Here is a 27,053-nt window from a genome sequence, read left to right as displayed (position 1 = left end):
AGACGTGAGTCATACTCTGAAAACTCAACAAAAGTCTTCAAGCGTAGGTGTATGCTTGAATGAAGCATACAACTACGCTTCAGTTTTACCAGTGAGGGGTATTTCACTTCAAGGCGACATAGATTCTCCTTCAAGTAAATTTGCCTCTCTCCAGGCAAATCCTCTCATGACAAGAAAGTTTTCCCGAGTGAAGGACAGCGCGGAGCGCGGCCACATTTGAACGTCGGCGGGCTTCCCCTTCGATTACTCGAACACCCATTCACTGGAGCCGGGCCGTGTCGAGCCGCAGCCGCCGCCGCGCCCTTCTCCCGACCGGGTTCGCCGTTCGGCCGCGCGGCGCGCTGGCGTCGCAGCGGCGTCCGCGGTCCGCGCCGCTACCTGGCGCCCCCGCGTCGTCCGCGGCGGCACTACGGGGCCGCGTCCGGGGCGTCCCCGAGCGTCGCGGCGCTCCCTCGCTCCGCCGTGGGCGTCCGGGGCTGCGACGCCGACCGCTCGGACGCGGCCGCTGGGAGAGACCGTGCCCCGCCCTCGCCGCCGCAGCGGCCCCCCATTGGCCAGGTCGGCCGGGTGGGGGAGGCCGTGGAGGGGCGGGCGAGGGGGCGGGGGGCGAGGCTCGGCCTGCAACGCGCGCGCCCGCGCCAGAACGCCAGCGGTCGTGCCGGGCGGCAGTCGTCGGGCCGGTCGCAGTGCAGCGCGTGTCCTTCCCCCTGTGGCGTGCGTGCGCAGGTGGGCGTGCGCGGGTGTGTGTGTGTGTGCGCGTGTGCGCGAGTGTGTGCGGGTGTGTGTGTGGATCCTCTTCGAAGCACGTGTCCAGGATGTGTTGTTGACCCAAAGTGCAGTGCTGTGATTGTGCCAGTGAGTGGATACCTCAGTGCTTCAGAGCGCCGCTTGCCATGGATAGCGGGCGCTAGCCACGGCGTCCACCACGCAGCTCCAGTCCACAGCCGTGGTGGCCACCCCGGAGTACCCCCTGGGGGGCCCGGGGGGCGTCCCGGGGGGCGTCGCCTGCTACCCCTCGGACCTGGGCGTGGTGGTCGGAGGTGCCTCGACCGTCGGCGTCCTGGGGTCGCTGGGCGCGGCGTCCGGGGCGGCGGGGGCGGGCGGGGTGGCGTCGGCCGCCCCCTCGGCCTCTGCGCACTCGGCCGCCAGCATGAGCCAGCTCGGGACGGTGTACGCCACCAAGCGGCGACGAAGAAACGGCAAGAGGTTAGTGTCATCCGCGCGAAAGTGATGCCGGCCGGCGCCGGGAATCGAACCCACGTCACCGGTAGCCGGCGGGCACGTGTGCGGTGCGTGCAGGAGGCGAAGCGCCCTTTTGAACTCACGCGCAGCCACTGGCGGGACAAGCAGAGCAAGTGCAAGCTAGCGCAGTGTAGCGGGAGTCCGTCTTGACGCCGGCCGGCTGTCGGCACACTGTCGGCACGCTGTCGGCACGCTGTCGGCACCGCGGCGGGGCACCGGGACGCGATGGACGCGCTAGAGACGCGCCCGGGGCGACCGGGGAGAAAAACCGCCCCGGAATCACACACCGATCCACCGCCGCTCCACTTTAATTCGACTTTAATCCGCCGGCCGGCCGGCAGCCCCGCCGCGCCCGCGCTTCCCCGCGGGTTGCCTCCCCATCGTTAAAGTCTCCGGCGCCGCGGCCCGGCCGGGCCACCCGGGCCATTAGTTTCAATTTTTTGTCGGGAAAAACAGTCTTTCTCAGCCGCAGGGCTCGACGGTGAGCGGCGCAGTCCTCGAACTGCACTTCAAACTTGAAAAACAGCTGAGATGTTATTGATTTTGGCTGCGAATCCTTTGCGAAGCCGGCACTACCGCCAGTCCAGCAGCGCCGCGTTATCCGCTGGCGGTTGGGATATTTCGTGTCAACCTGAAATATGAAACTAGCTGTATTACCGCAAAATCAAATCAAAAATAGATGTTATTATTTCACAATGTGCTCTTCTTGTCACTGCCTGCGTTCCGCGCGCTGCCTAGACACACACGTGGCGCGGGTTCGACTCCCGGCGCCGCCGGCGCGCGCACTGGGACTTGTTCTGGCTGCACTTTTATTACTGACCCTAATGTGATGCGATTCGGAGGGACTCTTTGTTTCCGGTTATATTGCGCATGAATTATGGAGGTGCCTCGGGAAAGAATCTTAATTGTTTCCCCCGCGGGACGAGCAGTGTTGCTGTGTGGCACTCGCGGGGCGTTGCGGCTCGCCTCGCAGTGCTCCACTCCGCACTTCGGTGACCGGCCAGCCAGTGTCGATACCCCGCTCTAGATTTTCGGGCCGTGTGCTCAGCATGGGGATTCGCTCGCGCGTGGAGTAGTGACGTTGTGTTTCGCGGGTGTCGGTCCGTGCTGCCGTGCACAGCAGACGTTTTTTCCAAGCCCACACTGTGAGAAAAAAGTACGGAAAAAGTACGGAACATGTCTGGTCAATAATTTGCCTGGACCGTCCGTACTTGCCAACTACGGAACGTTCCGTACTTTTTTTTCCGTACCCATTTACATGGGTTTGGAGCAAGTACGGAACGTTCCGTACTTTTCTCCGTACCTCCGTACTATATTTTTCTGTACCATTTCCGTACAAAAGTACGGAATTTTTTACAGTGCACGTATGGGTTTGTTTATGTATTTGGCCCGCGAACCAGCGCATTTGAGGGTGATATTTTATGTTTTGGTCACAGTGTTTCATGAAGAATGTCATAGTGATTAGAACCAAAAAATATCGCTCACACAAATGCCCTAGGTGGTGGGCCTGAACAGTACCTAAACAAAGCTTGAGGGAAAGGGCTTTGTTGTCACATTTTGTTACCCACTGAAAATAATTTTGTGAGCTACTTGCCAAATCTTGTGACAAAATTGTACATAGCTGGTGGAACATTTTTTTTTTACCGCATTTGATTACGCTCAAAATTGTTTAGCTCACCCAAAATTTCCCCTTAAGACATTTGAACCGTGTATGCGGCTGAACTTTGTTGTTTTGACCGTCACTGGATATCACCCGAAAGGGTTTTGGCGCGTAGTTTGAGTACAAGTGAGTTGGTTTATTATTGACTACGACGTTGTGCAAAGCATTTGCACTACTTTGTTTTGTTTCACTAGATTGCCTGCCTTAGAATGAATGAATGAATGAATGAATGAATGAATGAATGAATGAATGAATGAATGAATGAATGAATGAATGAATGAATGAATGAATGAATGAATGAATGAATGAATGAATGAATGAATGAATGAATGAAATGTCACATTTGACGCCCTTCCTTCGGGCTTTCGTGCTTGGCGAGACACAACGCTGGGCCGATGTGAGGGAGGTCACTGCCCCACTGCTTGTTCAGTGACTGTCCTCTGTTCAGTGTCCGTCCAGTGGCCCTCCAGTGACTTCCACGGCCTGTTCAGGAGGAACTGTCTACAAGAATGAAAGTGCGGCGTGCACTCGCTTTGATGGACCTTATGTCTACTTTTCAGCTAACTTAGTAGAAGTCGTTTTGTTTTTTTTCCATTGAAAGACCGTCTTTTTTTAACTTAACCTAACGTTAACAACGAATATAACAACAACAACAACAACAACAACAACAACGGAACGAAAAAAATAGCAAGGCAACAGCATGCCAATTTCAGGTGCAAGCATCCATGAACTTTTTGCCGGGGCGGCCTGCCGCGCCGTTCTAGAGCAAGATTCCCTGGCAGTATGTAGTATTTTGCTCCGGTCGTGCGCACACGCATGTTGTGGCCATCACACGAGCGATGAAACGCGAGCGCGTAGAGCGAGTGAAAAGCAAGTGCACACACACACACTCACACAGGCACAGTCACACACACACACACACATTCACACACACGAACGCGGGTGCTCTCTTACGCTAGACACTCACTACTCCCATAAACATATTGCTAGCCTTAGCAGCGAGCAGTACATGGGAAATGGAGAGATCATCTTCCGCGTACGTACACCGTATTGTGCGGCGGCCATGCTAATTGAGTAAACATTACAATTAGGCGGGCCTAAGCTGTCATATATTGGACACGCATCTACGGTGTAGGGCCAGTATTCATGAGGTAACGGCGAGCACGTCATCCACGCGTCGAGAGTGCGGGCTGCGTGCGCTGGGCGGGCTAATCTAATGCATACTCATTCTTCTCGCGAGTAAATCCAAATCGGATTCAGCGCGGCGCCATTTCGGCCGATTTGAGGGGGAAAACGCGCTTCGAGTTGTTTTGATTCTGGCGGTCGATCGAGTCCACGCGGCCCTTGTCGGCAGGACGGGGAGCGCTTTTTGCACGCGTCGCCGGTCGTCTGACGCCCACCGGCCGTCCGGCTCGGCGCCGCCCCGCCCGCCGTGGCTCGGCTCGGCTCGGCTCGGCGCACTCGGCGCGCCTCCGGTCTGCGCGCGCTGCAGATACTATCGAGGCCTTTGCCAAGTATAATTTTACGCTATTTAATGAGTGTGACTACCTTTTTACGCGCGTTATTCAGACTGCGGAGCGAAGCGAGCGAAGAGGACGTCGCGACTGTTTCATTTCACCGTGGTGGCTTATGGCGCTGTGTGTGTGTGTGTGTGTGTGTGTCAGTCTCTGTCAGTCTGTGAGTCTACGGTCGCTTCTAGGGACATCTTTTCAAAAAGTAAAACAGCAACAACACATTTTGTTGCAATTGATTTTCATGAGTGTCAGCCGGAAAACGAGCAGCCTACGGCTTCTTCTGAGGAGTATACCCGTGGTGACTCCAAAATGGCAGGGGCTTCCGCGGTCGTTGGATGCATTTTCTCTAGGCATACTTACATATTGACATGTGCAATTTTGTGCCGTTCTTGCCAACAGTTGTGTCATGATTCCCCTGTAGGGTCTTGACAAGCCTCCCGGTCAACCTTTTGAATTATTACTTTTTATTTGTTACCGTGGTGCAAAAGTTTCGTGCACGACCCTGTACTTTTTTCTTATTGTTAGCTGGAAAATGGCCAATGCTCATATGACTGACATTGTTGTTGCACTAACTCACACACTCGCGCTCACGCCCATAAACTGCGCTCGGCCGGTGGCGGTCGGCTGTGCCGGGCTGTGCGCCGCGGCGCCGTGCGACCCGTAACAACATATAGAGCGGAACCTAAGGTCTTGGCGGGGGGCCTGCGCCGGGGCCTGGCAAGCTTGGAGGCACTCGTGATAGTTTTTCCGTGAGCACATTCCTCGAGGCAGGCCCTGAAGACAGATTCCGAGAGACGTTTCTGTCGCTCTGCCTCTCTCGCACTCATGGGGTGCCCGTATTGGTGCGAGAGAGACAGAGCGACGAAAACGGAATCAGCTCCGCGGGGGCAGGGGCAGACACGGGGGAGGATGGAAGAAGCGAAGAGTTTTTTTGTCGTTTGCGGAATCGAGGTGCGCTGTGAGAGTTGTGTCGAAAAACCCTAGTTCTGCATTGAACGGCACGTGAAAATAACGCATTCTGACCCATTTTTGATCGAACTTTTGATTCCTAATCTGCGTGACCTCCCCGATAAGCGCATTTTGCACGTAAAATACGGTCAGAAATGCTTTACCTTTAGTTTGCATGCAGAACGCTATTGGAGAAACAAACCTTCTGGCTGTCATATGACAGCCAGAAGGTTTTGTTTCTGCAATATTGCAAAGTTCGGTGCCTGGCGTTTGCCTCGTCCTCTGTCTCACTCGCACTCATGGGCCTCGTCCAGGTGCGAGAGAGACAGACTGACGAGGCATGGCGCCACCCTCACCATTAGCATGTCTCGCGTGCTGGCCGTCTGGCCGCGGGTCAGCCGCCCCGCACCAACTGGGACGGGGTGCATCAAAAATTTCTCGGGGGAGCAACATTTAATGATAAACAAAATAAAAAGGCGAGAACAACAACAACAAAAACATAGCAAAGGGACTGCTCCCCGGACAGTCCGTCCGTTCCCCTCGGACGTCCATGCAGAGCGTGTGGTACGGCACGCGGCGTGGTGGCGTGTCCGGAGACACGCAGGCTGTACGCACGCACGCCCGGACTCACTTGAACTTCTCGCGATGCGTGATGCCAGCCGCGTGGCCCAGTGACCGAGACCCATCGGAACGCCGTGAATGTGAATCTGAATGGAGCGTGCCATTGACCTTCAGTGCCGTATTCACATTCATGGCAAATCTTTGACAACGTTCAAAGATTTTTTTAAATTTATTTTATTGAGGTGGTGTGCCTGGTTAGCTCTCATCTTCAATTAAATTATTTTTCTGTTGTTTTAAATTTTGTTGAGCTTCATACGCCTTTGTTGTTGTTGTTGTTGTTGTTGTTGTTGTTGTCATCGTCGTTGTTGTTGTTGCAGTTACTGCTGCAACAACATCAACAGCGTCTGCTCTGTGGCATTCTTTGTCTCTCTACTCCAAAAATTCTTACCGCCCTTTTGTTTCCACGGCAGGCCATATAGTAGGCTTTTTTTAAATTTTTTACTGCGCACTGCTCTTAGAGTGGCGCGGCCGTTCCCAAATCAGCAGTGTGACATTGTGCGCGGCTTTGTAAATTTTACGATTGCGTCGTTGCCGGCCGAGAAAAAGGAGGTGGAGGTGGTGTTAGTTACTTGCGAGTTACTTTGAAGGTCGCGCTTTCGCCCCGCCGACCGGAAACGAGCAATTTCAGCTGCTAAGCGGGAAAGGCCTAGATTTCGCAAGCAGCGTAAGACTCAGTACGGGTGAAGGAAACTATGATAAATTCAGGGCCTTTTTTTTTTTTTTTTTTCACCCAGAGCTACTGGACAGTTCATCAGGGCTTCCGTTCGATTACTGTTTAGCTATGCTATCGTTGCACCTGTCTCTCTCGCAGACGAGGGGGGATGGGATAGAGAGAGAGAGAGAGAGAGAGAGAGAGAGAGAGAGAGAGAGAGAGAGAGAGAGAGAGAGAGAGAGAAGTAGCGACGGAATACATACTACTTTGTGCACACACAGACCCCCCCTCCCCCTTGCGTCTCACTCATCCCGACTGCTTTTTCATGAAAGCCTTGCGAGGAAGAGAGTGATTGTGCCACTTCCCACGGAAAGGCGTAAGTTCGATCGTACGTTGCGCAATTTCCCACAAACGCGCGAGTGGCGCCCAGTGGGCCCACGCCGAGGCGCGGTCCTTTCTCACAGCAATTAAAGAGCGTTTCAAAATATGTCGTAATTGTGCGGGAGGCTGCAGAGTATCCTTGGCGATCAATGGCACTGCAGTGGCGGAGACGGAGGGGACGGGGCGCCGTCGCGTCGCTGCAGAGTTCCGTGTGCTCCGTGTGTCTCGCAGAGCCGTGCAAGCTGCAGCCAAAAAATGAATTTGGAAAAAACAAAATGGCTTGTGGGTCGAAAACGCGTGCTTTTTACGGTGTACACGTCAAACTTTCGGCTGAAAAGTGTCATGGGGTCTTAATACATATTGAGGTATTTCATAGTACTCTGCAGACTTATCACAATTGTGATTTTTCTATTGATAGAAAAATTGTTCGAGGTGTAAAGGAATTTGTCATATGTTACTGAGAACCGCTTGGAACCTTGCACCACTGTCCTGTCATAAGACTAAGCTTGTTGTTCGTGTTACGAAGAAAAAGCCCAGTAGGATCTCGAGAACGTATACCGTAACGCGTTTCTCCGTTTCCACGTCAAAAGTTTTGAACTCAAACTTTTGTGTTCCACCGTTAGATGTGTGAATTCAAATCGACTATGAAGTTGACTTGAAAATCAACCAACCTTATTCGAATAGACTTGAGTGTTTCTTTTTTCAGTGTTCTTTACCAAATCCAATGTACGTATCTTTGTTTTCTCTTTCATGAATATTTTTAAGAGTGTGCCCGCACGATAGGAAAAAATAAAAAATGCGTAAACTCGCTTATAGACATGGGGACATGTGTCCGCGTGGGCTGGAACGTCCCCGACCGTCCCCGAGGGTCCATTACACTGTACACTCAATTTGCTTGCGGTTCGGCGGCGCGGCGATTGGGGCGCGGCGCGTTTGTGTTCGGGAGAAACAGAGGAACACATAATAACGGCATAAATGGCTCATTATGTGCGGACCATGCGGGTGTATGTGTGGTCGGCGTCGGCGACCCCACCGCCCGCGGGAGGGGCGAGGGCGTGGCCCGGGGGCGGGGTGGGGTGGGGTGGGGCCCGTCGGGGTGCGCGGTAGACAACACGAGGCTGAATAGACGAGGCTAAGCTCGTCATTATCGTGTCAATATTATCATCATTACCCACGTATTTCGTAGTCATCATCTTCGCCTTCTTGGACTTTAGACTCACACGTACTGCAGGGTTCGGAGGATCCGGTTTCTTAGACAGCAGGGAGGGTTACAAGTTTGGATTGCGAACCGCAGAGGCAAGGGTGGGTCCGGCATCGTCCTGAGTAGAACTTTGCTAGAGCGCAATGTCAAATTGGTTCTTTTTGCCTTCTTACAGAGGTGAAGTGTTGTCTTTTGCCTACCTTTCTGGTGGCTCTCGAGGGGCCGAAAGGTCCGTTGCCCGCCCTTTGAATCCGCCCTTGCCCAGAGGCTGCGGCTTTGCTGCAGCTGGTCACCCTTTACGCAACGCTGTATCCCTGAAGCCCGGAGTTTGGAGTTTGTCGGCGCCGCGGAGCCGCGGAGCCAGGCTGCCATGCTGGGGCTGCAGCGCCGCCGCCCGGCCCGGCCCGCTCGGCTCGGCTCGGCCCGAACGCGTGGCTCGGCTGCGCTGTGCTGCGCTGCTCCGCTCGTCCGGCAATCAATGCCCGTTGTAATGGCGTCACGACGCAATTCACGAGACGAAAAGGGAGGGGGGGGGCGTCGCGAGGCGCGGCGGGGCGGGGCGGGGCAAGGCGGGGTGAGCGGGGCTCTTTGAAACGATCGCCCATTACACTAAGGACGCCCCTCGCCGAGGTCCCAGCCGCCCACCCCGCCTTTCCTCCGCCCCGCCCCGCCACGCCCCGCCCCACCGCGGCCCGCGAGGCCTCTGGTGGGCGACGGCGACCAATCGCGAGGGCAGCTGGGCCGAGATCCCGCACCGGCCGGGCCTGGCCGCGCTCCACGCGCGCCCTCAATTTCTCATACCGCAGCAAAGTTTGATTCAATTATTGTTGGCCGTCGCCCCTTATGTATAACGGATACACCTCTCTGCTCACTGACCCCACTTCCCCTCCTCTCTCTCTCTCTCTCTCTCTCCTCTCTCTCCCTCTCTCTCCCTCTCGTTGTTCCTCCTCGGGCCGCGAACTCTGAATTGGAATTTAATTAGCGTGCAATTAGGCGCTCTCAATGGGTTGGGATGTGTCTCGTCCGGTCCGGGCCGCCCTTCAAACCTGGCTCGCTCCCACACACCACACACACACTCTCTCACACACACACACACACGTACACACACTCACAGAGACTGCTCTTACTACGGCACACATACACATAAGAGAGAGAGAGAGAGAGAGAGAGAGAGAGAGAGAGAGAGAGAGAGAGAGAGAGAGAGAGAGAGTCATCCACTCACACATACGCCCATGTATGTATGTACTACAACTTACCACCGGCAGCGCACAGCGCACTTATCCCTCGGCACTTTGGGGATTGTCCGAAGGCGAGATTTCTTGTAGACGCCAAACAATGTTTTCATCTATTAATCTTGCGGTCAAGCATACATATTCATAAGCACCTTATTAATTTTTATACGCCGCTGGTTCAGCTAACGGGCGCATGCGCGCGGCGAGGCGGCGGTCCACTGGGAGGGGGAGGGGAGGGGGAGGGGAAGGGGTTGGCGGCCGCTATCCGTCGAATCTTGACGGAAGTCGGCCGACCCACTGGACAAGGCGCGGCGCGAAGGCGGTTAGGGTTTCCAGTTTTTAAGCCAATCCGCGCGGCGGAAGCAGGAAAGGGGTTTCGCGCGAACAGAGACCGCCACTTGATAAAGCTGTGCCGTGTATATTTTGTTTTTGTTTTTGTTGTTTTCTGAAGTGCAGAGGAGGTTTGTCTTGCAGAGCAGTGAACGACTTTGACGTTCCCAAACTCTCACAATGTTGTCACTGCTGACATTGTATTTCTTTCCATTTTTAGGCAGGAAGTGTGTAGCCTAGTGCGGCTTGAGTTTTTTTTTTAAATTTCCTGTTTGAATTCTTTTCCATTTTTGAAATTTTCTATGCGATTTTGGTATTTCTAGTGCTCTGATTTCACTGCTGAAATCTGGTTCAAAAGCCAACGCGAAATTTTTAATTTTTTGATGTTGAATTCGAATGAAGAGAAATTTACAGAAAGTCGTCGCTTTTGGTCCGGTTCAGTTTTGAATCTGCCGCGCTCTGCGGGCAGCAGGTCATGTTTTTACCGGACCATTAATTTCGTTATTTCCAGGTCTTTAAACAACTGATATGGGCAGCCAGGGGCCATAGAGATAAGTGCATGCCCGCTTGTGTGTGTGTGTGTGTGTGTGTGTGTGTGTGTGTGTGTGTGTGTGGTGTGTGCGTAAGTGTGCGAGTGTATGAGTGTGAGTGAGATAGTGTGTGTGTGACGCTTGAGAATGGACTCCGCGCTGCAATTTGCATGCTGTCATCTCATAAAACCCACTAGCCGTGACAAAGGCCTTGATGCTCGTTAGGGTTGCTGACGACTCAATTTCACCGCGAGAGCTGCGTTCGAAAAACGGACAAAACTCTCTTCTTTTACCTAGTTTTTATACCATTTTGCCTGATTCTCATGTGTCTCGTGTGTGCTAGAGAGAGAGAGAGAGAGAGAGAGAGAGAGAGAGAGAGAGAGAGAGAGAGAGAGAGAGAGAGAGAGAGCTGCAGGTTGCGTGTGCGGTGCCTTGCGACACGTAACGCTGCGACCGTTTTTAGGCGTCGGCAAAAATTGATTTTCTGGTCGGTGGCGTGCCCGGCGCAACAACGTTTAAAGCTAAACAGCCGCCCGGCACTTCGGCAAGTTGTCAGTGCGTGCATCTCTAACTCCGGTGACACCGAGTGTTTTCCTGTGTTCCCTTTTCCTCTCGCTTTTGCGAATCTCGCGGTTCACAGTTCCCAGAAATCTGTTATTTTGATTTTAATCCGATTGCTTTATCTACCGAAAAAAGGTCCCAGTTATGGTCAGGAAATTGCTTCTCTTGAATTAAGTAACAAAACTTTGTCGATCGGAAAAAATAATTCTATTTCTGTCAAAGGAATATTTAGTTTCGAAAATTGAAAGTGAAAAATATCATTTTTGGAGAAACGTAAGCCAGTTGTCACTGTAAGCTAAAGTGTTTTATTTTGGCTCGTCAGCAGGGCTGGGGCTGGGTCCCGGCCGCTTCTTATTTGAAATCCGATTCAATAACCCATAGTCTATTTTCTTCGGCCACGGGGGCGGTCGTCTTTTGCGTCACTGATAATTGGAAACTGATAGGATGACGCACACGGTGTGCACGTGGCGGACTGCGGGCGCGGGGCGAGTCCAGCCCAGCCACTGCGAGGACTTTTTGGTGTATGGCTATGACGACTCGCAAGTGCAATACTGCCCTTCCCTACAAGGCAATCCCATCAGGCCGATGGATCGTATTGTGCAGGACGCTGGGCCCTTGGCGGGTCCCTGCGCGCGCCCTGGGGCCCTCTGGGACCCTTCTGGGGGCCGGCGTTCATCTGAGCCGCCCCGCCAGCCCCGCCAGCCCCGCCAGCCCCGCCCCCGGCGAATGTGCCTCGTCATAAAGGCGGGCGACATTACAGATACGAACTATGGGCGCTGATATTGCGTCGTCTCATAAGCATTGCTGGCTTACAGTGCTGTGGGTGCGAATTCGATCGATGGGTGAGACTGGGGACGGTGGTGCTGCAGCTGGTACAAGCCGTGGGTTTGTTATTTCCATCTGTTCCATAAAGCAAAAACAACTTTTTCTAAATATACAAAAAAATTGACTTCTTAGATCAAGAAACACTTTTTTTTTTTTTTAGAAAAACTTTTTTAGGTCCATGTTTTTTTCTTTGATGAAAAAATTATTCTGCTCTCAAGATTTTTTTACATAAACCATGAAAATAAGAAAAAGGAACCATTTTTCTGGGTTGTTTGAAAATAACTGTATTTTTTTCCTTTTTTCCTTGCCTAAACGATGCTTATTGTTCTGCCATATTTTCATGGAAAAATACCGTTGTTCGTTCTCTGCAAAATGGAGGCCCTCGAACCATGGACGAAAAAAAAACGTAACGAAACGTACAAAAGAACTTGCATCACGCAGCACATTGTGTGTCGATACGACCGCCATGTTGTGTGACATTGCAGAAGCTGATAAGGACTCGACAAGGGCGACTGTTGTAAACCGCGCAAGCACGCACCAATGCGGCCTCTCGCTAAAATGTTTTGAAAAAAAAAATTCATACAGCGAAACAAAAGTATTTTGTAATCGGTAAATCTTCGCGGGATTCGCCCGCGGTGGGAGGATGCCTGCTGTAGGCCCCCGCGATAACACCGAGATCGTAAAGGGCGAGGCCTATGCCCTGCGCCAGTGTGTGTGCATGTATGTGTATCGCAGGAGTAGTAAAACTATCTAAGTATTTTTATTACCCCCTTTTTTTCCCTCCCCAACTCTCTCTCTCTCTCTCTCTCTCTCTCTCTCTCTCTCTCTCTCTCTCTCTCTCTCTCTCTCTCTCTCTCTCTCTCTCTCTCTCTCGTAGAAACACAGACTGGAGGACCCTCCCCCTCCCCATGCACCCCCGGTGTTCTCCAGGTCGGAACTGGCTGGCTCATGGAACTCCTATCCCGAGCGAGCGCGCGCTGAACGGCCCAACCGTTATCAATTTCAATCTAGTCGTTTTTATGTATGGAATTCCGCGAGGTTTATGTGGCCGTTGTTTCATAACTAGGAGCACAATGACACGCCGGCGCTGTGTCGCCGAATGCCCCCCCTTCCCCCTCTCCCAGCCCCCTTGCCACCCTCCGTGGTTTACTATGCGCGTTCCATTCTGTTTTGTGCTTTTTCTTTGCCGTCCCCTGCTGGAGAAAAATGACAACAATTTCAGCTTCTTTTTAATTTGTTTTTTTTTTTGCATTTTATTTTTTAATTAAAAATTGCTGCACCGTTGTGTCAATATTGGTTTCGTCTCGACGGCCGAAGCTCGCCCCGAAAAACCAACAAACGACAGCAGCGGAGAAAAAGGAGGCAGAAAAACTGCAATGTACATCTTTACGACACAATCGCTATCATCGTGTTTCATATTCGAGCAGCCAATGGGACCGGTTTGCCGGCCGACAGGGCGGGGCGGGGTGGCGGGTGGCGGGGTGGGGTGGGGCGCTCGGAGGGGGAGCGCCATAGAGAACCACGGGGGACCTCGCTTGTGCTGTGAAAGACAAGGGTAGCTCAAGGAACGGCAAAAAAAGGTCACCGCCTGTCTCACTTTGAGACTTGTTTATATATTTGCGATGCTGGCCGCCAAACTGTTCTGCCCTGCAGGCGTCGTTTTCGTCGCTTTGTCTCTCTCGCACTCATGGGGCGTCCCTCATAGATGCGAGGGAGACAGAGCGACGAAAGCGATATTCGCAGTCTGCTGCCACTGCAAAGCGTGCCCTGGACCCCTTCCCAGTCCACTCCTCCACAAGAAACAATAAAATTGATCCGAAATGCGCCACCAGACTGGGCCTACAGCACGACGCAGGGCGGCTTGCTTGCCCCACCGCACCCTCCCTCTGGCCGCGCGGTGCCGCGCGGTGCCGCGCCCCCATTGGTCCGCGCGAGCTCCAATCTGAGCCAGGGAGGCTGGGGGCGAGAGTGGGGTGGGCTGCCTTATGAATATCGAGCGGGGTGACGCGGCCGAGTTTGGCAAATGGTGGTGTTCCCGGCAGCACCGTCCCCTCTGCTGTGTTACATGAAATACATCGTAAAAATTTTGTGTTTCAGTCTCGGCAATTTCAAGGCTAATTTTCCTGATAAGAATGTCACTTGCAGCCCATTCGAGAGCTCATTACATTGTTGCCACGCCCATGTTTCTATGTAAAGTGGGTTTGAATCAATTGGTTACGAATTTTTCATCCTTTTGAAGGTGATGAAACAATTCACTATCCAAAGTTTTCCCACGAAGTGACAACAAATTTTTACAGTGTGTAAGGTTAATCCCTTTCAACCAAAACTGTTTGGCGCAATTTTTAACGGACGGTTTCTTCCTCTGTTTCAGGTATTTGTCAATCCCCAACCACGAGGTGTGCAACCTGTGTCGGTCCCGTGTCCTGGTTTGTACAGAATTTGTCGTGGTTTGTACAAAGTGACGTCATCGTTTCGTCAAAAGTCTCAATAATGGGGACATTATTACGTCTATCACGCTCTGAAGCGCCCCAACATTACCTTCATTTAGCCAAAAATAGCAAAAAATAACCCAAAATTATGTTAAAAAGAAACTAAGAATTTGGCTATTGCACCGCGAACAACTAAGGATGTAGTGACCCAACCTACGCGAATGCATGTCCCTCGACTTAGACCAGCGGCTCTCAACCTTTCTCGGCTCGCGACCCCAAATTTGAAGCCAAAAATTTCCGCGACCCCCAGGAAAAATTTCGCGACCCCACGGGACCCCTCCTTTAACATGCCACGGCGTCTGATCCGAGGCGGGCATTTTGCTCCCTCAACGGGCAGTTGGTCTTTGGACCTTCCTTTAGCATGCCTTTGTTACGGAGTGCAATTATCAGTCTTAGTTTGGGAGCAGTATTGTCTCAAAGTTGGCCAAAACGCTCAGAAATGTCTGTGAAAAATCGTGTTTTGGGCTGATTTTAAGCAGCCACAGCGTCTGATCTGAGGCGGGCATTTTGCTCCCTCAACGGGCAGTTGGTCTTTGGACCTTCCTTTAGCATGCCTCTGTTACGGAGTGCAATTATCAGTCTTAGTTTGGGAGCAGTATTGTCTCAAAGTTGGCCGAAACGCTCAGAAATGTCTATAAAAAATCGTGTTTTGGGCCGATTTTAAGCAGCCACAGCGTCTGATCCAAGGCGGGCATTTTGCTCCCTCAACGGGCATTGGTCTTTGGACCTTCCTTTAGCATGCCTTTGTTACGGAGTGCGATTATCAGTCTTAGTTTGGGAGCAGTATTGTCTCAAAGTTGACCAAAAGTCACAACGTTTTCAAAGACACTTGCGACCGTTTTGATCGACTTGAGACAATACTGCTCCCAAACTAGACTGACAATCGCACTCCGTAACAAGGCATGCTAAAGGAAGTCCAAAGACCAATTGCCCTTGAGGGAGCAAAATGCCCGCCTCGGATCAGACGCAGTGGTGCTTTAAAATCGGCCAAACACGATTTTTCATAACATTTCTGAGCGTTTCGGCAACTTTGAGACAATACTGCTCCCAAACTAGACTGATAATGCACTCCGTACAAAGGCATGCTAAAGGAAGGTCCAAAGACCATTCCCGTTGAGGGAGCAAATGCCCGCCTCGGTCAGACGCAGTGGCTGCTTAAAATCGCCCAAAACAACGTTTTTCATTAGACATTCTGACGTTCGACCAACTTTGAGACAATACTGCTCCCAAACTAAGACTGATAATTGCACTCCGTAACAAGGGCATGCTAAGGGAAAGTCCAAACCATTGCCCGTTGGGAGCAAAATGCCCGCCTCGATCAGACAGTGGCGCTAAAATCGCCCAAAACACGTTTTTAAATAGACATTTCGAGCGTTTCGGCACTTTGAGACAATACTGCTCCCAAACTAAGACTGATAATTGCACTCCGTAACAAAGGCATGCTAAAGGAAGGTCCAAAGACCGATTCCCGTTGAGGGAGCAAAATGCCCGCCTCGGATCAGACGCAGTGGCTGCTTAAAATCGGCCCAAAACACGATTTTTCATAGACATTTCTGAGCGTTTCGGCCAACTTTGAGACAATACTGCTCCCAAACTAAGACTGATAATTGCACTCCGTAACAAAGGCATGCTAAAGGAAGGTCCAAAGACCGATTGCCCGTTGAGGGAGCAAAATGCCCGCCTCGGATCAGACGCAGTGGCTGCTTAAAATCGGCCTAAAACACGACCCCAGCATCGCCGCGACCCCTTAAAAAAATTTCGCGACCCCGCTTGGGGTCGCGACCCTATAGGTTGAGAACCACTGACTTAGACACTGAAAGTGACTGGTACGCGCCAACAATCAGTGGTTGTCGTCAATGATGAGTGGGAGGCTCACAAGGGATGATCATGAGCTGACCCAGTACGGCCCGATGAATTAGATGCGCTGAGGTGGCCGTGAGGTGTCTGTCGTCGGGTCAGCTGCCGCGCTGTGCGGCTTTGGGCTTTAGGGCCGCCCCCCGTGGGGCCGTGGGGTCGCACCATCAATCGCTGGGCTCTTGAAGGCTTTGAAGGCTTTGAAGGGGGATCATCGCACCGCTTTGCAAGGCTTTGCAGCACATCAGGCTTGTTGCACATCCACGGCACGCCATGTCACGCCACGGCAGGGCAGGGCACGCCACGGCCCACTAGACCTGATGGTGCTCGTCACGCGACTCGATACCCCTGCATCTCTTTCGCCCCTCCACCACAAAAAGATGCAACTCCGTTCCGCACACAGTGGAGCCGCTGTGCTGGACGCTGAGGAATCAGTTCGTGAAATTGCGGAATATTTTCCGCACAAGCTCATGTATGCTCTAAAAACTCCGTAATAATTGACTTATGTTCATGGCAAGGCGTAAAATAGTCAAGGGTGTGGGAGGCGCCGAGCAGAGAACTAAACGCACGTCGCGGAGTTGCGGAGTCCTCGTCCGCGCGACGCCAAGTCTCAAGCACACGCTGCAGACTCCGAGAATCGTTTTCGTCGCTCTGTCTCTCTCGCACCTACGCGGGACGCTCCATGAGTGCGAGAGAGACAGAGCGACGAGAACGACCCTCGCAGTGTGGAGGCCGCGCCGTCGGCGTCCTCGCCGCCGTGGCCCAGTGCCGCGGCAGTGCGGCCGGTGTCACGCCAGAGCGTTTCCGGGCGTCGCATCTTTGATGCATTTTCTTGCGTGCGAGCGTGCGGCGTGCGGCCCGGCCGTGCGCCCAGTGTGCCCGCCCGGTGGCGTGCGGTGGGGCGTGGCGGCGTGGCGGCGGCCCGCTGCGTGCGTCGCTCAGCTGATCCTGGCGTGCCGTGGCGTGCCGTGGCGTGCCGTGGGGCCCTGGGGCGGGGCACGACGCCGTCCACGTCGCCGTCACGTGACGAGCCGGCCCGGCGTCGGCCTGGCGTGGCCCCTGACCACAAACAGAGCGCGCGCCTCATCTCGGCGCTGCAGTTGACCTGGGTCAAGAGCACGCGACCGGGGTTCGATTCCCGGCACCGGCATTCCTCTTTCCGTTTCGCCTTTTTTTAAATTTTTGGAACGTGTACACGGCAGACTTTTTTCGTAGTTTTCCTGGAATTCCCTGGAAATCGCTTCTTTTTTAGCTACTGGGCTACTTGAAAAGAATAACAGGAATTATTTTTTTGCAGTGTAGGTTTGCGCGCGGGGACAAGCAAGCCGCGGCGGCGGTTTCGCACCGCGATTTTTCATCCCCACGAAGGCGGAGTTGAGTTTCGCGCAAACAATTCGCGTATCACGGAATATCGCACGGTACAGTACGCCTGCGAGCGCCGCGGCCCGTGCCGCCGTCAGCCCGGCTCGGCTCGGCTCGGCTCGGCTCGGCTCGGCTCGGCTCGGTCGCGCTCGGCTCGGCCCCGACGTTTGATAGCAACAACAATAATTGTACAGCAGGAGCCGAAGCCCGGGCAGAGCCTAATTAGGGCGGCAATTACCGCGAGCCGCGGTAAAACGCAATCAAAATTCATGTGTGCGCCATGAGCGGGCGGAGCGGGCGGAGCGGCCGCGCTCGGCCAGGGCTGCAGTTTGATACGGCCCGCTGGAGGGGCGGCGAGGGGAAGGGGGAGGGGGGCAGGGGATTGGCGAGGGTGCCGCACCACTGTCAAAGTCGTCAGCCGTCCAAAGCGAACCGTTGCCTACGCTGTAGAGTCCTACATGTAGAGTCCTACACCAATGGATTGCTCTCCGAACGGGGAATCCATTGGTGGGGTCACACGTTCGGTTCGAGCCCTGTTAGCGACTCTGGAGCTCAAAACGAGTCCGAAATTTTGGCTACCTCCACTGGTCTCCTGGCCCACCGCTTCCCCTGGCCCGGCGCGCCCCCGGCGCCCAACTCTGCCTCCAAATTGTCTCCGTCCGACGGGGCGATGCGGCACGCGGCGGCGGCGCGGCGGTGCGCCTGGGCCGAGACGCTGTGGGGGTTGTTAGTTTTTCCGGACGCAGCCGCGGGCCGCCGCGAGGGGGCGCCTCGGACGCCGGTATCGACTCGCCTCGCCTCGGCGCGCAGTGTAGCGCCGCGTTGCGCCCAGAGGCCGCAGGCTGCCAGCGCCGCAGCCGAGCGATTCAGGGAACGCCACGTCGCTCTGTCTCTCTCGCACCCGCCGGCCGAGCCCCGCGAGTGCGACAGAGACAGCGCGACGAGGCGACCCTTCGGAACGGCTCGGCAGGCGGGGCGCCGCCAGACAAAGATGGCACGACTTGGCGAGGGAGGGAAGGCCGCCGCGGCCCACAGTGGGCCAGAAGACCGGTGGAGGCGGCCGAAACTCCAGATGCGTTTTGAGCTCCAGAGTCGCTAAATACGTCTCGAACCGACGTGTGACCCCATCAATGGATTCCTCGTTCGAAGAGCAATCCATTGGTGGGGTCACACGTTCGGTTCGAGTCCCATTTAGCGACTCTGGAGCTCAAAACGCGTCTGGAGTTTTGTCCGCCTCCACCGGTCTTCTGGCCCACTGTGCGGCCGCGCTGCGCTGCCAAGACCTCGTGTTCGAACGCCGCCCCGCCTGCCAGCCCCGTCTGGGCGGCCCCGCCCGCGTTAAGGCCGCCCCGGCGCTTCAGTGCTGGCCGCCAGCTCGGTCTGGCCGGCCATACTGCGGCGCTGCACGCGATACAAGGTGGCCCGCGTCCGCGGCGCGCGGCCGCCCCTCGCGGCGTCCCTCTCGCACCGCGGCCCCGGCAAGGGGGAGACGGAGACGGACGAAAGGGCGCGCGAACGCGTCTCCGCCTTATTCCGCCCTTCGCCACCCCTCCCAAGGTTCACCCCGGAAACGAAGCTATGGGTGGTGAACCTGGTGGGGTGGCGGCGGGCCTGCCAGCTCTGCCTGCCCGCCTGCCTGCCTGCCCGCCTGCCAGCGCTCGGCTCGCTTGGCGGCTAGGGGTGCGGAACCCACTAAGAGCACCATCGACGGCGCGCGGCCGGCGGCACTGCCTTTGGGCGATGCCAGGCGCTGCCGGACGGTGCAGCAGAAACACTGCCGCGAGAAGCAGCGATACATGAAGCCTCGGAATGTCGTCGCTTTCGAACAGGAAAAAAAAATTCATCGCGAAAAATGCCGGAAAAGTTTTCGCGAACCGTGTAAATTCTTCCTTTAAAGCCCTTTTATTTCATTTGAAGCTGTCTTTAAAAATTCTGACCTCTTATAGAGACCACGTTCGAATTCTGAGATATGCTTTGGAGGTCAGACTACGTACTTTGCCCCCAGGTTTATTAAATCTCTTCCTGTGTTTTATTCTTGCCTCGTTGTTTATTTTTATTTATTTTTTGTCACCCCTCGCAGACCTAATTTAATTTTTTTTTCTTTTTGCGGCTTTGGGCGTAACCTGGGCGGCAACAATGCGGGCCAATGCGTCACCGGCACGAGGTTCGCTGTAACGCGTCGCGGCGCCGTGCGACCCCACTGCTAAAAGCTATGCGCCGCTACGGCACGCCACGCCGCCGCGACGCGTCTACGCGCCCGGGCCCGGGCGGGCCGCCCCCCATTGTCGCAGCGAAAAAAGGGCGCATTACACGCAACGCGAAAGTAAGGCGTGCAATGCGTGCATCCATCCGACCGGCACGCGTACCGTCCTGAATCATTGCGTGCTGGAGGACGAGCGGTAGTCTGTCTCTCTCGCACCACGACGGCCAGCCGCACACGTGTGAGAGAGACGGAAGAAGGGAAGAAATTGAAACAGACTCTCTGACCGATTTACGATTCCGAAAACTTGCTTTGACGCACTGTATATGTATTTCACGCTTTGCATTCCCTAAGCAGGCGTGGCTCCATCGATGGGTGGTGGTGTGAACCCTCTGCTTGGGCACAAGGAGGAAGGCAGCCTGAAATGTAGAGTTCCCAAACTTTGTCCCTGCAAGTACAGGTGAAATGTACAGACATTGCCCCCTCCGTATCCTGGGTTCACCGATCCAGCAAACCGATTCCGAGAGTCGTTTTCTTCGCTCTGTCTCTCTCGCACTCGTGGGGCGTCCCGCATAGGTGCGAGAGAGACAGAGAGAGAGCGACGTCTCTCGGTCTTGGAAGGGCTGGGCGGGCTCGGAGGGCAGCAGGAGAGGCGCGAGTACGGAAGGTGGCTCGGGGCATTACACACGACGGCGCCCTAAGCGCCCTGCACACCGATTCCGAGAGTCTTTCTCATCGCTCTGCCCCTCTCGCACGCATGGGGCGTCCCGTGTAGGTGCGAGAGGGACCGAGCGACGAAAACGACTCTCGGAATCAGTCTGCTGCCCCGCCGCCCGGGCACGGCCCCGGCGATGGCTTCAAGGGCCCTCCGTCTGTTTCCGGGGACGTCGAGGCAGCACTTCCCTGCTCCCTCCGGCGGCCGGCACTCCGGGGAAGACGCCTCTCTCTCTCTCTCTCTCTCTCTCTCTCTCTCTCTCTCTCTCTCTCTCTCTCTCTCTCTCTCTCTCTCTCTCTCTCTCTCTCTCTCTCTCTCTCTCTCTCTCTCTCTCTCTCTCTCTCTCTCTCTCCTCTCTCTCTCTCCTCCCCTCTCCTCTCTCCTCTCTCTCTCCTCTCTCAGCCAGCTGCCCTCGCCCGGGCACGCCGTGACCCGGGCCGGTGAACCCGAAAAAGGTTTGGCCGGCGCCGTCTCCACAGTGTGGGAGAGCGACGCTCGCCAAAGGGCGCCCGGCCCTCGGCTTTCGGCCGGCGCTCCATTCGAACGATTAGCACTGCGTTTCGGACAATGCCCCGAGTGTGTGGCGCTTCCTTTGTGCGCGCGGCGGTCCAGCCGCGTCCAGTACACTGCGATCCCGGGGGTCGTTGTCGTCGCGCTGTCTCTCTCGCACCCGCACGGGACGCCCCACGAGTGCGAGAGAGACGGAGCGACGACCCTCGGACAGTCTGCGGCCCGGCCAGCCGGCCGGCCAGCCATCATCGCAGCTGTCGAAACCCTCATCTCTGCAGTCATCTCGGCCGGCGCGGCGCTCTGGCCGTCTGCTCCCCCTCCCCCTCCCCTTCCGTCGTCGCCGTCCCGACGTCCAGATTGACGCGTAATGACGAGGGCCCAGTTATTAAACACACATTTGCTATCATCACACCGGCCGAGGCGCCGAGGCGCGCCGCCAGGTCACCGCCGGGAGGGCCCCGCCCGGCCCCGCCTGCAGTGTGGGCCCGCCACTTCCTCCCTCTGATCGACACCCACGACCTGCACCGTCTCTCTCGCACTCATGGCGCGTCTCGCGCGGGTGCGAGAGGGAGAGAGAGAGAGAGAGAGAGAGAGAGAGAGAGAGAGAGAGAGAGAGAGAGAGAGAGAGAGAGAGAGAGAGAGAGAGAGAGAGAGACAGAGAGAGAGACGAATCTTTCTGGAATCAGCCAGCGGCTTTACCCACCCCTTGGAGGAAGAAGATGATGCACTCCTCCACTTTCTCCAACGCCGGTCGGGTCGGCCTTCCCTGGCTCGTCACAACCGCACCGGCGCGCGGGCGCTCATAGGTCGGCCCGGCCGGCCGGTGGGTTCACATCTAGCTGTTTTGATCGTGTCGTGTGCGTGTGTGAGTGAGTGAGCGAGTGTTGGCATGAGTGTGTGTGTGTGAGAGAGAGAGGAAAGAGCGAGATTGGAGTGTGCGCGCGCACGAGCCCGTATATGTGTATTGAGGTGTGTGTGTGTGTGTTGTGTGTGTGTGTGTGTGTGTGTGTGTGTGTGTGTGTGTGTGTGTGTGTGTCTACGCGCCGTGGTAGTGACGGAGACTCCCTAAGGATCGCGGTGCTGCTTGGTCTGCGGCTGCTGTGTTGACACCTATTTATACACAGGTACTACCTCGGCACCCCGAGATCAAGATGGCCGGCCGACCCCTGACCCGGTACACACCAGTGTACACACCGGTACATGGGAGTTAATTAAAGCAAGTCTCTCGCCTCTCCTCCACACTTTTTGTACGAATCTCATTTGCACCGTGGACGCGAACACACCTCTAGCTCCCCCCCTCCCCACCTTCTCACTCCTCCTCCCCCGCCCCCTTTCTCGGTTCATTGTTTTTCTCCGTACCCTTACACCCGAACCCGTGTAACGACGCCTATAAACTTCATTGAGCACTGATGCAGCAGCCTCCTCTGCCCGAACCGGCTCGGCTCGGCTCGACTCGGCTCGGCTCAGCTCCTCTTCGTACTCGGGAATGGACCGGCACATTTTCAACACTTTACCTACCTGCATTGCAAAAGGCACGCGCCGCGCTCAGCTACTCCCCCCTCCCCCTTTCCCCGTTTCCACTCTCCGTGTCATAATATAAGGCAGGGCAAATTTTTTGGCAATAAAGTTTTGCCAATTCCTTATTGCATGGGCCCAAACCGTCGTTTTTGATTTTTATTTTGCGCCCGCAGGCCGCCGTGACCGGCCAGTCGGGTGTGGTGGACAAATGGACCGTGAGGCGGGGCGGGGCGGGGCGGGGCGGGGCGGGGCGGGGCGGGGCGGCCCAGGGCCCCGTACGCTTCAATGTGCACTGCCGATCTGATGCACAGTGACAAGCCGGCCGGGGCGTATGGCCAGTGGGTGCTGACCGAGGCGAGCCCGGCATCCGAGCGGCTGGTCGCTCTGTCTCTCTCGCACCCTTACGGACGGCCCCACGAGTGCGACAGAGACAGAGCGACGAAACGACTCTCCTGAGTCGCTCGGCCGGCAGGCAGGCAGCCCGGTCCCGGTAGCGGCCGGTAGCCCGTGTCCGCCGGGTAGCCACTTGTCCGATTGCCGCCTCTGCAGTTGCTACCGCTGCCGCGCCGCCGCCTCGAGCATCGCCTCGTCGCTCTGTCTCTGTCGCACTCACGGGGCGTCCCGCAGGGGCGCGAGAGAGACGGAGGGGCCGCCTCCGCCTTCTTGTTAGTTGTGTCCATTGCGATGATAAACAGGCTCGACGCGACGCTGTGCGACTAAGAACCCCGTGGAATCTTGTCTCCAAAGCTCGCGTTCAAGGAAATTCTCAATTCTCAATTTTTAACGCTTTTCACACTGTAAAAAATTCCGTACTTTTGTACGGAAATGGTACAGAAAAATATAGTACGGAGGTACTGAGAAAAGGACGGAACGTTCCGTAGTTGGCAAGTACGGACGGTCCAGGCAAATTATTGACCAGACATGTTCCGTTCTTTTTCCGTACTTTTTTCTGACAGTGCATCTTTAGCTGAGTGATCTAGCAAGACTGCACCCAGAAATAAAGGTTTCAATTTTTCTCTTCTTGGTTTCCTTTGATGCTAGGAGTCACTTTTTTCTCTAGGTACGTTTCATTCAACTTTACAATTGTTGCATAAACTTCAACACTTAATTTTTGAAAAAATAAAATAAATCAAAACTGACACTTTTAAAAAATTGAAATTCTGGAAAGGCGGCGGCGGCTCACTAGGAGCGACCGCAAAGCCAAGCGCGGTTCGGCAAATGGCTGAAACTCGATCTTCCACGCTGTGAGTGCTTTCGGTGGATAGGAAGGCACCCACTTGGTTTTTGTTCACCCGAACGTGTTCTGATTTGGAGGCGATCGTGTTGCGCCTTTATTTGAGGTGAACGGCCCCCTCCAGGCCCTCCAGGCCGCCCAGGCCCCCTCCGGGCCCGGAGCCCCTCCAGCGCCGCTCCGGGGCCCCGGAGGCCAAGCCGGAGGCCTGCTGGACAACCCGCTGTGGTGCTGACAGTTGGCTGGGGAATTGCGCTTGCCAACGATACCAACTGAAAACCAGATCCTTTCTGCTCGCCTTTTGCCCATTGCCTTGCCTATGCCCCCCCCCCCCCCCCAAAGCCCACCGCGCCGAGTAGTCCAGGCAGGCGGGAGTCGCCAACGGTTCCTAACAGCGATCCCTGTGAAAATAGGAGAGCATACAGTAGGCTAGAAGACCGGTGGAGGCGGTCAAAATCCCGGACGCGTTTTGAGCTCCAGATTCACTCAACGGGACTAGTACCGAACGTGTGACCCCACCAATGGATTGCTCTCCGAACGAAGAATCCATTTGTAAGAGTGACACGTTTGGTTCGAGTCCTGTTTAGAGACTCTGGAGCTCAAAAAGTGTGTAGAGTTTTCGTCGCCTCCGTCCACTGTAGGGCACTTTTGTTTCTGGGTGCGCCGTCGTATATTTTCCTCAAAATTAAAAATGCATGAGTAAAGTTAAAGTCGATAAATTTGGGAAACGGATCCACATAATGAAATATTAGAACAGTGGCCCGGTTACCGGAATCCGAGGGACGTCCCTCGCTCGGCAGGGCGATCCCCGGGCAGCCCACGCCACGGGGCGTGCGGCACACTGGGAGTCGTTTTCGTCGCTCTGTCTCTCTCGCACCGACGCGGGACGCCGCGAGAGTGCGAGGGAGACGGAGCGACGGAAACGACTCTCAGTGTGCTGGGCGTGACAGCGGGCCGATATTGAGCCAGGGGATAACACGCTGCCGGTGCGAAGCATGCGAACGGTAGCGGCGCCGGATAACTGTTGAGTATCGGACTGCAGGATGACACAGTGGCGTCGCCGTGCAGACCACTCGCGTGTTGCACTTGCTCCTGCACTGCCGGCACAAAGTTTACCAGTGTACCAAGTTATCAGGAAAGATAGTAGAATATATTATACACCATTCAGGATCTTGCCATTTGTTTTGAAAAATAGCAGGTGGCACAGGTCTTTTTCTGCTATGGCCAAAACAGGAATTGCAGGCAAAATGTAGTCACAAGGTTGAATTTGGTTAGGTTTCAAAACATCACAAAAAGGCACAGCAGTTGTTTTATTAATCTTATTCTAAACGAAATCGATGGAAGTCTCTAAACGATGTGACGTATAAATCAAGCGAAAGTGGCATAGACTTCGAAAGTAGTGAGCCAAAGAATAGAAATCAAAGGAACGTGACACGACTGTCGTTTAACCGAACGTGACGTCACATGCCTGGATGTGCGCTGCCTGCAGTCAGTGTCCCAGCTTGACGTTCCTCGAGCCGGATTTGCAGTGTGCCATCTGCCCTGCCGATCGTACAGTATTGCAAACCCTTCCGTCGCGACGGCCCGACGGCTCGGGCGGATAAGGTGCCGGCCGCGTCCGCGCGTCCTTGTCGCGCCTCGCGGCATCTCTGTCGCACCTGCGGGGAGGGGCCGCGGTGGCGTCGCAGTCGCGCGGCCCGCTGGAACAGCGAGAACACATTAACACGGTAATGGGCCGCCTTGCCCCGCCCCGCCCCGCCCCGCCCCGCCCCGCCCCGCCCCGTGCCGGACTTTGGAAGGTGTCCGCGGCGGGGGACGGGCGAGCGCAGCATTCCTTGCATATCTAAAGTAATGGGGTGACAGATGTGTACCACGCGGATTGGATAGAGGAGCTTCAAGCTTCCCAGCGAGGACGGTAGGACGGTAGCTGGACGCTGGTGATAAAGGCAGGGACCTGCGAAAGCGAAATGATATGTTTGAGAATCGCTTGAAAAAGAACGTGAAGAATTTGATAATACCACTCAGGATCATGACATTAAAAATTTGAGAATATTGTTTTTGGAAACTCTTTTTGGCAACTTCTTTCAATAATGTGAAATGTTTTTAAAAGAACAAGGTGTATTTGCTTTCCCTAAGCAATGCTGTGAGGATTTTTTTTTGACACGTAACTAAAGGCGTTAAGAATTTTTTTAAAGGCAGCAGTGGTAGGGTACAAATTGGATTTTTTTGACACGCTGTTGAATTTTAAATTCAGAATTTTCTGTTTCGACGCCATTGGTAAGATACAATTTAGAAGACTCGTGGTAGTGTGTACGTCGTCTGCTTCTTTTCACTGCAGTCAGTGACTAAAATTGTTCACCTGGATTGTGTCAGCGACGTCATAGTGAACACACACTAACACATACATACAGTGAGCGTGTTAGTCGCCCACGCACTGCTAATTGCGGTTGACAATGTTAACAATGCCTGCAACTCACTCACTCTGCAACTTTCACCCCATATGGTGTACGCTTGTTTCATTAGCCACTTTGCACCGAAGTAGGGGCACCTAAAAAAGGCAAAATAAAATGTTAACAAGGGCGGTGGAAAGGCCGCGCTGCGAGCGGCGAGAAGCTGAATCAGAGCATGTTCAGTTTATCGGAGCAAGTCTCGCGGAGATGCGCCGCGCCCCCTCCACCGTCGGAACGTTTCCTAATAGCTGTCGATTCCCGGTAATAGTGCTGGTCTCGATTCGGCGAAGCGAATTGATACACAGGTGAGGAAAGGGAAAGGTTTGTGCTGTGGGTAGGTAAAAGACAGAGGTGTACATTAGTTGTGATCGATTCATGAGCGAGCAGTGAAATGCCGACCGTTCAAATTTTTGAGAGGATTAAAAAGTTTTAACCTTGCTGCAGCAAAGTTTTTATGCAATTAACAGTAAACGCGGATGGCAATGAACAATACATAGCTGTATCGAGCTAGGTTCAAAACTATTTCTATAAGACCTTTATGAGACTTTGCTCAGTGGCAGTACCCTGATTTCTTTGATGGAATCTGGTTAAAAACTGTGTTTTTAAATTTTGAGACTGTTTTTAAGGTATTATTTTTTGGAGGCGACCCGGCGTTGAACCCTAGATCGATGGCGAGCCGAGAAAACGAGACACCCTGTACTCGTTGCGCACTGCCGTGGCACTGTGTGGTGGCGCGGCAGACCGGCCGCTCCCCTGGGACATGGTAATAGTCCGGGCTATGTGTGTAATTAAAAGTATTAAAAGCTGTTATTAAACCGGGGGCCGCGCCGCAGCGCCTATCAGGTGTCACTCCAACGCGCCCTGCTGGGCCCTGCTGGCCCTCGCCCGCGCAAAGCCTGCTCTAAGAAGCGCGCACTCACACTGCCACACACACACGCACACACGGGCACACACACAAGCACACACGAGTGCAAATAGGCATTTGTAAAGCTAATCCGGCCAAAATGTTCATTTATGAATGTATGTG

The 27,053-nt window shown here is 54.6% G+C and overlaps 1 protein-coding gene across 1 annotated transcript in view; it reads left to right on the top strand.

Annotated features, from left to right (window-relative positions):
- The first annotated feature begins 1,094 nt into the window (after positions 1–1,094).
- The window catches only part of LOC117652603 (aryl hydrocarbon receptor protein 1), a 90,739-nt gene continuing 64,780 nt past the window's right edge, over positions 1,095–27,053 (top strand). Inside the window, exon 1 of the mRNA XM_034397642.1 lies at positions 1,095–1,206. Coding sequence (XP_034253533.1) covers positions 1,151–1,206 — 56 coding nt within the window. The 5' untranslated portion in view covers positions 1,095–1,150. The remainder of the gene's footprint in view (positions 1,207–27,053) is intronic.

Source organism: Thrips palmi, unplaced genomic scaffold, assembly GCF_012932325.1.
Source record: "Thrips palmi isolate BJ-2018 unplaced genomic scaffold, TpBJ-2018v1 HiC_scaffold_7, whole genome shotgun sequence".
NCBI lineage: Eukaryota > Metazoa > Arthropoda > Insecta > Thysanoptera > Thripidae > Thrips > Thrips palmi.
Note: the sequence above shows the minus strand (reverse complement) of the source record. Positions and strands in the feature narration are given on the sequence as shown.